General features: G+C 36.9%; 1 protein-coding gene across 2 annotated transcripts in view; it reads left to right on the forward strand.

The window, feature by feature from the left end:
- LOC139978543 (tetratricopeptide repeat protein 37-like) overlaps positions 1-12,988 on the forward strand; it is a 40,409-nt gene that overhangs the window by 5,473 nt on the left and 21,948 nt on the right. For both annotated transcript variants that reach the window (XM_071988840.1, XM_071988841.1), the window contains exons 4-20: positions 349-516; positions 962-1,090; positions 1,422-1,517; positions 2,242-2,350; positions 3,176-3,316; positions 3,507-3,608; positions 4,279-4,511; positions 4,833-4,948; positions 5,658-5,784; positions 6,698-6,777; positions 7,677-7,776; positions 8,145-8,269; positions 8,652-8,687; positions 9,707-9,791; positions 10,180-10,211; positions 11,208-11,308; positions 12,650-12,752. In XM_071988840.1, the coding sequence (XP_071844941.1) occupies positions 349-516; positions 962-1,090; positions 1,422-1,517; positions 2,242-2,350; positions 3,176-3,316; positions 3,507-3,608; positions 4,279-4,511; positions 4,833-4,948; positions 5,658-5,784; positions 6,698-6,777; positions 7,677-7,776; positions 8,145-8,269; positions 8,652-8,687; positions 9,707-9,791; positions 10,180-10,211; positions 11,208-11,308; positions 12,650-12,752 (1,883 nt within the window). The remainder of the gene's footprint in view (positions 1-348; positions 517-961; positions 1,091-1,421; positions 1,518-2,241; positions 2,351-3,175; positions 3,317-3,506; positions 3,609-4,278; positions 4,512-4,832; positions 4,949-5,657; positions 5,785-6,697; positions 6,778-7,676; positions 7,777-8,144; positions 8,270-8,651; positions 8,688-9,706; positions 9,792-10,179; positions 10,212-11,207; positions 11,309-12,649; positions 12,753-12,988) is intronic.

The following is a 12,988-nucleotide window of genomic DNA, read 5'->3' on the forward strand; positions in this document are numbered from 1 at the left end:
CTGTTTTCAGACATTCCAGAGGTTCATGTCACGTGACTACCCAAAATGTCCATTTTCGTGGTCGTTTTTGATGGGTTATAGCAGGTTTTCGAAGATTATTTTTTACACATGTTGATTATGGGTATGTAAACTCCTAAATTAATGGAAAATCTCAAACAAAAAAATTGCCTCCATATTTGGTCTTTAATACTTATAAGTCTCATACTTGCACTATAAATTTGGATCCTCTCTATGTTCTCAAACTGTGTGTACATACTGTACACTGAGTTTGTTTCGAGTCAAATATTAAATTTAGTTAATTATACTTTTTAACCAGACACATGTATTTCTTTCCCCTTCCATTTCCAGGGCCTCTGCAGTGTTTACGAAAAAAGTCAGACCCCTGAACACATGGAAGCTCTGTTAGAGACTTATCCAAAACTTATGAAAATATTTGCTGGAAAAGATAACAAGAAATGGGAAAAGGTTGCCAGAAAAAGGGTTCAACTTTTACAGGATAATGGAAGGAAAGAAGAAGTAAGTGAAGATTTTCAGCAAAAGTAACAAAACTTGTATTTGAATTCATGTGAGTGTTCGAGAGGTATGTAGCTTTGTGGTGCTTACGTTATGTTTGTTGGAAAGAGAAATATGAATTTCTATCAAATGTCTATCAAAAATCTTTAAGGAGAGAAATAAGCCGTTAACAAACTGCATGTTAAGAAGAATTCTACATAGAAACAAAAAGAAATCTGTATATGCCAAAAGATGTGATCTTGTTACGAGTAGGAATGATTCAATGCTTTTAATGGCTATTGGATGGAAATCTGTATATTTCCAAAATAGTTTCTTGATATTCTTTTCTGTAAGAAATGTAATAAGAAGGAAACTATAATCATATTATTGAATACTGCACTTTCTTTACACTGACAATATATAAATTTCAAGGAATGATTTCTTCATTGCTTTGCATTCTTTTGGATAGGCTTGCACAGAACTTCATAAGATGATCACATCAGGTCATTGCCATGACAACAGGGTCACTCTTGAACTCCAGATGCAACTTGTGGACATGGCAGCATGCGAGACCTCTCAGCAAGAATCTTCTGACATCGTAAGCACGTTTTCTGAAACAGGAAACAGAAATGTTCTCGTTTGTGAAGGATATGTGCGTTGGAAGTGTGTCCTTTTGTTCGTGGAAAAACACTTTCTAATTGATATATCCTGACAATGGATACATCGTTATAATTAATCCTAACTTCGATAATAAGCAGCAACAGTAATTAAAGGTATTAAAATGTTTGGGTCTTCTTTTCATTTTGGATGCTGTGGTTTCCTGTATGGTAAATGATAAAAAACTTTCTATAGCCCCTAAAGTTGTTGTCATGAATATGCAAACATGCTTCATTTAAATATTATATGACATCATGTTCTTATATTTCTAGGTGGAAGATGCCTTCAAAGCCATCTTAGGATCTGAAGATGCAAAGAAGGATGAAAAGCAAAAATACCACAGAAGTTATATCAAGTTCATTTTGAATGTGAGTAGAGGATTCATAATTTATAATTCACCCGTCTCCAAATTAAATCAGTCTTGCTTTCGTTCCCAATTAGATTTATTCTTACTGATAATTTGTCTGAGAATTTAAAAGAGTCGATTGTGGCTCATTAAAATGATGAAACCCTGATTCTTCTAATCACTTTGGCTAAGATCATGTGTACACAAGTACACAGTAAATAACTCACCAGACATTGATCTGACTATATGTATCATCTCTTCCCTTCCCAACGGACTTGTGGTACTCACTTGATGTAACATCGTCATGATCATCATACGGTAACAGTCTCGATGTAAGGGGACTTGGGTTGAGAGTGGATCAAGTTTTAGGTTTTTCCTATCCAGGTGCTCCATCTTGGAGGACTTTTCATAAAAACTATTGTGGTGCACTGTCCGTGAGATGCACTCACTTGCAACTATGAGACTCGTGCATTGTTGACAATGAAATTATGTGCAGAGTGTTATAGACTAATTAGATGTGGTACATTTGCTATGAAAGTGTGATAGATGCACTCAAGGGCATGATGTTCGTTTTAAAGAGAAATAGGTTCAGAAGAATAACTGCTGATGTATTTATACACTATTTCAGCACTTGTGCACAGCACTAACATAAAGATATGTTGTGCTGTTTGCCTTCATAATAGTGGGAGATAACCTTGCACACACAACAATCCTATGTCAGTAATGGTTTGTCATTCTGCTTTCAGAAAGGATTTGATGTGGTTAAGGAGGAGTGTGCAAACATGCACAGAGAACATCCATCTGATCCCTACCCTATGGCCATCCTGGTAGAATTCAACCTTCAGAAACCATTAGGTAATCCCTATAAATCGTTCTTTCCATACGCATCTTTTGTGATCAGTCTTAAAGGACTTGGACATGTGCGCAGTTTACATTAATTTACAAATCAAGTTTTTTTTTAAATCAGGAATTGTTATTTTGAAACAGTTTCGAGAGTCAAACCCGTCCCGACAATTACGGTAAACTCTACAAGAGAATATTCTAGGTATTCTGATGAAAGAAACTGTTCAAATTTTTTTTTTAAAAGTTAAAGAAATTTCAATGGAAATGTTACAAGCCAATTTGTCAAGTACTCTGTTCCTAAAGTTAATTGTGTCAACAAACATTTTAGAAGTGGGGATATTTCCTAAATTTATTTTTTTACAAAAACACATCGCAGTAACTTTGTTTGTAACACTACATCTGAAGAATAATACAGGAAATTGGAAATCGAAAGCCTAACTTCTGACTTAAGTCCCCTGAATTGAGTGAGCCACTTGTACATCACAACAAGGAGAATAGGGTCAGTATCCCAACATTTGCTGTTACATTAGCGAGAACAATTCTTTGTATTATGATTGATGAAATATTTCAAAATCATATGAAAAAGTGAAAGATCAATAAGGCTACAGTATGTCACTAGTTTGTAAAAATTTGGTGTCACTTACAAATTTAAAAAAAGTCAGTTATTCTGTACTTTCGTTTCTCACAAACACAAGTAGGGGATTTACAATGAAAATACAGTATGGTTGTTTGTAACATTTAGATGTGAAGAAAGAATGAAAGAGAACGAAATCAAAACCCCAACTTCTGCTTTGAGTGAGCCACTTATCTCAATTATGTGACCTCTAAATGTTTTAGATTCCATATCTGACGATGTCTTCATCAATTTGGAGAACCTGAGGGCTTTGGATCCTGACGATCCATTGATCGATCTCGCCGATGGCCAAACGAAGCTCTTCAGGAAAAATTATGCAGAGGCTAAGACGTCACTGATGAAGAGTAAGTTACGAGACTGGTCATAAAGAAAGACTGTAAACTATGATAACCCCCTCCTCCCCTCCCCCCTCCTCCCACCCCTACCAAGCTACACCCATGTCACATCTGTAAGGGCCATTTGAATGACTTTAAATTTATTTTTCTCATCAATTTTCTTTTGCCTATATTTGTGAATTTTGTTGGTGTCCTTCAGGTGTGAAGAAGAACCAGTCTAATCCATTTGCCTGGCTCTTTCTTGCTCATTGTCATGTCAAGCTGAGAAGTCCTAAATCAGTGCACGTCACCATCGAAAAGGGTTAGTCAAAAAATTTTATGCGACTTCCGAAATGACTTTCTAAATTGAAAAGATTCCAAATTTGAGTTAATATGTTAAAATCGGAAGCCACCCGACGTGTAAGTTGTAATCCATAAGCTTACGGGTTTCTCCCACATTACCTTGCTTAGGCGTTGTTAAAATAACTGCTGATTATTATTATGAATATATTTCATTCCTTCAATAATTTCCATTGGATTTGGACTTTTGCGGACAGTGTGGTAATTGAAGTGGTGAAATTTTGATAATTAGCGTGTTGTTCTTTAATACTATCCATCATAATTTTTGTTTTTTTGATAAACAGTGATAGGTCCCCAGTTGAAAGTTACTTCTGTGTACTTTGTTGTCACCTCTTAGAATTCTGAACACTTGTGTTTTTTTCAATTAACACAGGTCTGCTTCTTTTCATTACATTTCTTTAATTTTCTCAGAATTAATCTGTGTTTGAAATCTGGTCAGTGGAGCTTGTCTTTTGTTCAGCCTGCAGAACGTTTTACCCAAAGGCTTGATCTTCAAGCCAAGATTGGATATATGTATGATATACTCATGATTAAATACAGAACCAGTGTTGTCATAGTAGAAGTAAACAGCTTGCTTGGTTGAGAAATGTTACATTATCTTCTGATTCTTACATCTTCTTATTTTCCCTCAGGTATGCAAGAATTGAAAAAGTATTCATTTCCGGGGGTAGACAAGATATCAGTGGAGGAACAGTTTTTACTGTTGGAGACAGCTTCTCTTCTAGACTGTGAAGCATCCGCAAGCGCGGCTCAGGCTCTGCAAATTACAGAGCGACTGGTAACCAGAGAGGGTTCAAGCGCCGAGGTTAAAGTGGCCCACCTGAAAGCTCTCGTGAGCACAGGTCAGCTTGACCAAGCAAAAGAGGTAAGAATTGTTCAACCAAGAGAGAGAAGAGGAGTTAAATTAATGAAATTTACAAGACAATTGTATTCAAACCATATTCCTTACCACTACACAACAGGATTGTAACTTGGAACCTAATGTTTATTGTTTCAAATTATAACCAGTACCCCATGCCATGCATGCCATTCTTTCTTTTGAATCCAATAAAAAATGGGGGGTGGGGGGGGAGAACATCATTTCTTCACATTTCAAAATTAGTTTAACAAATCCCATCATATCAAAGACTGACATTTTTCTTGTTAGTAATCAGTTTCTTTCCTTTTCTTGTTGCTTTTTTGTTAGTTACTGTTATCGGTGATGACTAGCCAGGAAATACCAAACAAACTTAAATTAGAGCTCAAGATAATAGAGGGCCAGATTAAATTCTACCAACATCATCTGGAAGATGCCTTAAAGTGGTATGTCTTGTAACTTGTTAGTTTTTTTATTTTCTCTAAAGCTGCATTGTGCATTGAACCATTCACTATCCTGTGTTACCATAGTTACCCTTTACAGCAGGGGTTCCCTAACTGGGGTGCATGAACCCCCAGGAAGTGCGTGAGTCCATCCCAGGGGTTTCGTGAGACGTTTCTGAAAGTCAAAACTAGAGTACTTTTTGTTGAACTAAAATCTGATACATCATATAATTAGTAATGTACAAAAGTCGTACCTATTGACAAACTCCCATAGTAGCACAGTACCGTGCATGTGATAAATAACTGAATTTTGAAACAGACACAGGTCACATGACTTTGGTGAAGTTGGTGAACGCATGACAGTACGTCGTGAAGATAATGAAATTGATCTTTTACGAAGCACTGTTATGCCTATTATAGTATAATAATGACTCAGACCGTGTCTCGAAAAGTTGGGGCTCCGTGGACAACTCTGACATCCACAGGGGGTTTGTGGGGGTTAAAGCTAGGGAAACCCTGCTTTACAGATAAGATAAGGTACCTGTAAGAAAAAATATGTTACTTAAGATCACAAAATTTGATGGATCAAGCTTGTTTTCTTGAATGTTCCATTTTGTAAAGAAAGCAGAAAGACTAGCGGAATCTGTTTGATTTTGTGTTGCAAGGTTGTCATCTGACACTTTCTCTCATCTTGTCTCTGTTTTTCCTTCAGTTTCCAAGAGGTCACAGCCTCTGAACCCGAGAACTCAGTTTCCTTATACTGGCAGGGAAGAGTTTACTGGCAACAAGGCGATGAAACACGCAGAGACAGATCAAAATGTTTAGATGCTCTTATGAAGGTTAGTCAGTGTTTTATGCTTCATTTTTTTATCAGACTCCCAAACCGTGGGTTGTCGAGCTTCCACGGTGATACGTAAGTTTGGGAGCAGGGAAACCAAAAACTTGATCGATAAAGCAATTTATCCAATGGAATCTGACAGTAAACATCCTTCCTGTCATCCAGTGATTTGGATTACAAGTTTTGATAAATGTGTTTTTTTTTTTATGGCTGTTTACTAACTTCCAGTCAATGTACAATCAAGTGCTAACACATTAGTGAATGTGTATTTTTAGTCATCAGTTACCATCGACTATGTATTGCACGATGTTAGGATGCTAGGGCATAGAAATGTATGGGTCACATTGTCTAGGGAATTACCAACATGGTTCTCTGTGGAAAGGGTTTGGAAAGCAGAGATTTGGATGCTTTCATTTAGACTAATCATGATACACTCGATGATTTGACCTCTCCATCAAAAGGTCAAGCTGTATTTAGGTGAAAGCTAATCACAATTACTAAAGAAATTTGTTAAGAAAAATTCAAAGGAAAAATCCGCTGTAAACTTATTACACCACTTTTCACAGTTATGATCACATTTCAGTATGAGCTATGTGTCATTAGTTACACCACAAGGAGCTGAACAAAAGCAACGCCTACCCTTCTGCAGACAGGTTGCTATAACTCTCAATGAACTCCTTGAACGTTACACAGCAATATCGTTGCAACGTTACTGATTGTATTTACACCTAGTGGTCGTGCCAGTTATCCAAAGTATTCTTTCAAAGATTGGAAGCATCACAAGTCACATATTGGGTTGTTTTTTTATTTCAATTGCTAAGAGTTTTAGCTATTCGACTCATACCAATAACTCACTCTCTGTACCAGATTAATATTAATATTATCACTTGTGTTTTTTTGTTTCATCTCCAAAGGCTGCCAAGCTTGACCCTAATCATTCAAGTACTTTGCTTTACCTTGGATACTTTCACCAGCATGTGGTAGGAGACTTGAAGTAAGTCTAACTAAGGAAGAGCAGTGGAACGAGGTTTGGATGTGAACGACAGGAAAAATATCACAAGCCCTCTCTCTCTATCTCTCTCTCTGTCTTAAAAAGTAGCTAATTGTGCTTCTTTGGTTAACTTCTGTTATGTTAATGTAGCTCATTAATGACACTAATAATGTCATCCCTGATTCTTATACTTTAATGTAGGTGAGGTGGTTTACGTCAGTAAGGAAAGTGTCTTAGATCTAGGTTAAATGGTAACATTAGTTTAGAAATGTTAGCAGACTTTGTCAACAGTTCAAACATCTGTGGCGAGATTAGTTGTTTATGTATTGATCTAACCAAAAAAGTATCTGGCAATATGAATGATCATCCACATGTCCAGTATTATTGTCATGGACAAACGTGTAGATTGGCAACATGACAACGAAAGAGCCATGACAGAATCAACATAAATAACCATATTCTGTTTTGACTGTTTGATTGGTGCTCAGTAACAAAGCGAGGATTATTGCAAAGTTTCTCACTGGATTCCTTATTTATTGTTGATCTATTTAATGTTTACTCACGAAAGTATCAAGAAAACTGAGTTCTCTCTGTCTCAGCCATGTTGAATCTGAATTCTGTGTGTTTGACTAACACTCTTATGGAAACATTGGTCAGTAGGGGCTGGCCAAAATGAGGGGTTGGAATAATCCAGTTGGTAGACTGCCAGATTTGTTGATCTAAAGTTTGTTAGTTTGCAGTGAATACCATTCTATGCTGCATTTATTCTGTCTCTTGCTGCTGATGGTTTCTTTAACGTTTTGTAATGACTATGGCCTGTAATCTGCTTCAAATGTTATTGAAACAAAAGTCGAAATATTAAATTCTGACATATTATGAAAATTCTGTTTTGTTTAATACAGTAAGGCCAAGAGATGTTACCAACAATCCTACATCTTAAACCCAGCAAGTGAAGAGGCAGGAAGCATGCTAGGAGATGCTATGATAGCTTTGGGAGAACAGGTACATTGATTTCCTTATTCAATCCAGATGCTATGATAGCAGAAAGTGTGCTATGAGAGTTTATAAAATTCTATCTGTTTATCACTTCAAGGTTCTTCACAGTAAATTTGTTGGTGTTGTGGTGTTGATCAGTGTTTTTGCAAATAATGATGAAATAGGCCATAATTTTGTAAGACTTCTGATTTCTTCTTGGTGTGAGATTAGTACTATACAAAATTTGTCTGGGCAATGTAATTTTCAAACTATTTTACAAATGTGTAAATCTTGAATTCCTTTCATATTAATTTTCATCTATTGGGAATTTTTCTGAATATTATAGTATATATAACTAATAGTTTTCTTAACCTCACATCTTTCTTCCTGGTTAGGACAAAGCATTTGATCTCTACAACTCTGTTACCAGCAAATCAGCTCCAGGCACTGCTAAGTGGGCATGGCTTAGACTTGGACTCTACCACTTCAAGTTTGGTGACCCTACAGATGCAATAAACAGGTAAGGAAGGGAATTGTCAACCTTAACATTATGTCAGAACTGGAATGGAGGGGGTGGTGTTGTTATTCGGAGGGGGGCCTTGGCCCTTTTATTGGGGATGAACATGATATTGTATTACTATAAAGGTTTGGTAGTAATTTTATTTTTTTTTAAATTAAAATTAATAAGTATCTTGTGGCTTTAAACACTGACCTGGTGGTTACTGACATTTGTGATCAGATTAATGACAGTTTCTAAGAGTATATTAAAATGGATGATATGATGAGAGCTTTCCAAGAGTCAATTTATAACGTGTCTCTTTAATACTCGGTTTGTATCTCATTGTAACCGGACAGATATTCCTTAGAACATGAATATTCTGTTTGTTTCTTTCCCTTTACAGTTTTCAGAGTGCATTGAGGGCAGATCCATCAGATAAGTATGTTAATCTTTGCTTTTTATTTCACAATATTGTTGTTTCTTCCGACCTCTACATACTGTAATGTAGTTATAACAATGAATGGTAGACGCTGGCTGCTGTGTCCAAACTTGTACTTTGTTGCTATTTTAAACATACCTTTTTAAAGTCAACACAAGTCTGATGTTGTTATACTATTCTGCAGACGAAACAGATTAACTGTTTCCATAAAATACAATTTGAAATCTGGTGTCTGTATCTTGTGATGGGCTTCAGATGAAGGTCGGATGATGGTCCTTCTTATGCAAGAATGGACTTAAACACACCACACATTACACACTGCTCAATGTACACTGCACAATACACACTGCACAATACAAACTGAACAATACACACTTCACAGTACACACTACACAATACACACTAGACATTGCATAATACACACCACACTGCACAATACACACTAGACACTGCACAATACACACCACACTGCACAATACACACTAGACACTGCATAATACACACCACACTGCACAATACACACTAGACACTGCACAATACACACCACACTGCACAATACACACTAGACACTGCATAATACACACCACACTGCACAATACACACTAGACACTGCATAATACACACCACACTGCACAATACACACTAGACACTGCATAATACATACTGCACAATACACACTATGCACTGCACTATACACACTGCACACTGCACACCACAAACTGGACTCTGCAAAATACTCACTGCACACGGCACACTACACACTTTGCACTGCACACTACACATTACATACTGCATACTGCGTACTGCACAATACACACTGCACACTATTCACTGCACACTATACCCAACACACACTGCACACCACACGCTGCACACCGCACACTACAAACTGCACAGTGTTAGTATTTGTCAGTGTTGTTCATTCCTAAAAATGAACGATTCTTTCCCAAGAGAAATGTTTAATGAAACTCCTGTTTACAAAGACTTATGTTTTTATGTTTGTTATTACGCACAACTAGGCAGTGCTGGGAATGTTTAGGAGACGCATACATGAAGCGAGGGAGCTATACAGCCGCAATGAAAGCCTTCACGAAAGCAATTGAGGTTTGACTCTATCTTTTGTGTTACTCGTTTGTAGTAGATTATTTTGCTTTCGATATATTTAACTGTGCTTTGTCTCTTGATCACTGGAATCTGTCATCTGCTGTTCACATACCTTCCAACTATTTGTCACATAATTGATTATGATCATCATTAGTTGCTTCTCATTAAGGTTATTTTAAGACACACACATTTATAACTTGCTGTCATCTTCTGTTCCATGAATTCATTATTTAGTTACGTATGGAAAGTGACCGGTTAATTTGCATCTCATTAAGTAAGGTAGCATTGAGAGCCACACAAGTATAGCATGCTATCATCATCCATTCTGTAAATTCATTTAATATTTGATTTTGATATTTTTGATAGTTTTATTTCTTTTGTTCAACAGCTAGGAGGCTCAACATTATACTGCAGATATCAGTGAGTCTTTATCTCTTTCATAGATTTAAAACTGTCCATTCTGAATATTAAGAATGTTTCCAAATATTTAGCAAATCATTTTCTTAAAACGGACAATTGATTTCTATCGATGAAATTTGCTCTTAAGCGTTCTCTGTTTTCCAATAAATTCACTAAGTGACGAATGTATTATTAGCGCAAGACCATATGAACCACTTCTTCTGGTGCAAAAGGCACAGGTTTGCAGGTATATAAACCGTAAATATTAATGTAAATAGTATTCGAGGCTGCCCTGATTATTATATGCAAATTAACCTATAGATCTGGTATTGGAGTAAGGTTACCATATGACCAGATTTCACCCGGACATGTCCTCTCTTTCTTCTATCGTACAAGTACTTCCTGGTGGATTTCCAAAACTTGATAAAAAAGGGTCCATATTTGTAGGTCGTTCCAACAAGGTTGTAATATATACAACAAACAGATTATTTTTTTGACGGCGATTTGGGGAATGCTGTCTACTCCAGGTTGTGTAATGTGTACAGCAAGGCAGAGTGTTAATAGTAAGGCCGTGGCTATTCTTAAGACCAGGAGTAACAATTATTTATAAACTATTCTTACGACATCGGCGAATTTCCGGTTACGCATGCGCAGTAAAGTAAATAAAGCAACTGCGCATGCAGTAGGGGTAACCCTAACCCTAAACCCTAACCCTAACCGGAAATTATTGTTACTCCTGGTCGTAAAAAATTCAAAATAGCCACGTTAAAGCAACTGCACATGCGTAACCGGAAATTATTGTTACTCCTAGTCGTAAAAATAGCCACTTTGTAATAGTAACGGTAATGTCCTTCGGCCGTTCTGATCTTACAAGGTTATACTATCATTTGATTGTATGGTATGCGAGTGTTGTAGACTATAAATACTTCATGATATGTAGTAAGAATCGAACGAGGGATAGACACAAGTTAAAGAGTTGTCTCTTCATATTGTCTCTCTTTTTCCTCTCTTTGTCAGAATTGCAGCCATTAAGCAGACCCTTGGTTTGTACTCCGAGGCTGTGCTGGATTATGATGAAGTGCTAAAAGAAACCAAGAACTACGTTCCAGCTTTAAAAGGTATCATGCCCCCTCCTACACTATGTTCCAGCTTTAAAATGTATCATCCCCCTCCTACACTATGTTCCAGCTTTGAAAGGTATCATTCCCTCCTACACTGTGTTCTAGCTTTGAAAGGTATCATTCCCCTCCTACACTAAATTTCAGCTATAAAAGGTATCATTCCCTCCTACAGTATGTTCCAGCTTTATAAGGTATCATTCCCCCTCCTACACTATGTTCCAGCTTTAAAAGGTATCATTCCCCCTCCTACACTCTGTTCCTGCTTAAAAAGTATCATTCCCCTCTTACACTATGTTCCAGCTTTAAAAGGTATCATTCCCCTACACTATGTTCCAGCTTAAAAGGTATCATTCCCCCTCCTACACTATGTTCCAGCTTTAAAAGGTATCATTCCACCTCCTACACTATGTTCCAGCTTTAAAAGGTATCATTCCCCTACACTATGTTCCAGCTTAAAAGGTATCATTCCCCCTCCTACACTATGTTCCAGCTTTAAAAGGTATCATTCCACCTCCTACACTATGTTCCAGCTTTAAAAGGTATCATTCCCCCTCACACACTAAGTTCCAACATTAAAAGGTATCATTCCCTCCTACACTATGTTCCAGCTTAAAAGGTATCATTCCCCTACACTATGTTCCAGCTTAAAAGGTATCATTCCCCCTCCTACACTATGTTCCAACATTAAAAGGTATCATTCCCTCCTACACTATGTTCCAGCTTAAAAGGTATCATTCCCTCCTACACTATGTTCCAGCTTAAAAGGTATCATTCCCCCTCCTACACTCTGTTCCAGCTTAAAAGGTATCATTCCCTCCTACACTAAGTTGCAGCTTTAAAAGGTATTCCCCCTCCTACACTATGTTCCAGCTTTGAAAGGTATCATTCCCTCCTACACTCTGTTCCAGCTTTAAAGGTATCATTCCCCCTCCTACACTATGTTCCAGCTTTGAAAGGTATCATTCCCCTCCTACACTATGTTCCAACTTTAAAAGGTATCATTCCCTCCTACACATAACTTTTTAAAGTGATTAAAGGATTAAAGGACCCTGTTTGTTTTAAATAGGTCAGGCATTCATGCTGTGCATCTGCTTTGTTAAACTTTCATGTTACATTAATATTTCCGTCAAAACTATAAACAGGTGACTTCCAAAACTTTAATATTGACTTTTTGCTCTTTTGTTAAAGTTTTGTTCAAAATGGTAATGGTACAAAAAAAATTGTTGTTGGGTGTGTTTCATACATTAAAAAGAAAGCAGTTAGCAAAAGTAAAGTAAGTAGTTACTTTTGCAATATTTTTGCTAAAGTTTCAGCTTATTTTCTCTTTTTATTATGTAGGTCAAGGAGAAACCTTTTTGCGACTGGCTCAGATGTCACTAGTAGATTTCTTCAATGGCAGAGCAGTTGACTATGTTGAGAAGGCTATACAGACAGTTGCCAGGTAAGTATGTGGCAGAATTGTTTGTATGAAAGTGTGTGTGTAAGTATGACACTGAATATGTTGGTGTGAGAATACCTTGGTTTAGCGCATATCAGAATCGTTTGTGTGAGAATGTGTAAGTATGAGACAGAATTGTTTGTGTGAGAATAGGCTGGTGTTTGTCTGAGTATGGTTGTGTGAGAATAGATAGGTTAACGTAAGGTCTAATTGTTTCTGTGAGAACAGGGAAATGTACT

The sequence above is a fragment of the Apostichopus japonicus genome, chromosome 13, assembly GCF_037975245.1.
Source record: "Apostichopus japonicus isolate 1M-3 chromosome 13, ASM3797524v1, whole genome shotgun sequence".
NCBI classification, from domain to species: domain Eukaryota; kingdom Metazoa; phylum Echinodermata; class Holothuroidea; order Aspidochirotida; family Stichopodidae; genus Apostichopus; species Apostichopus japonicus.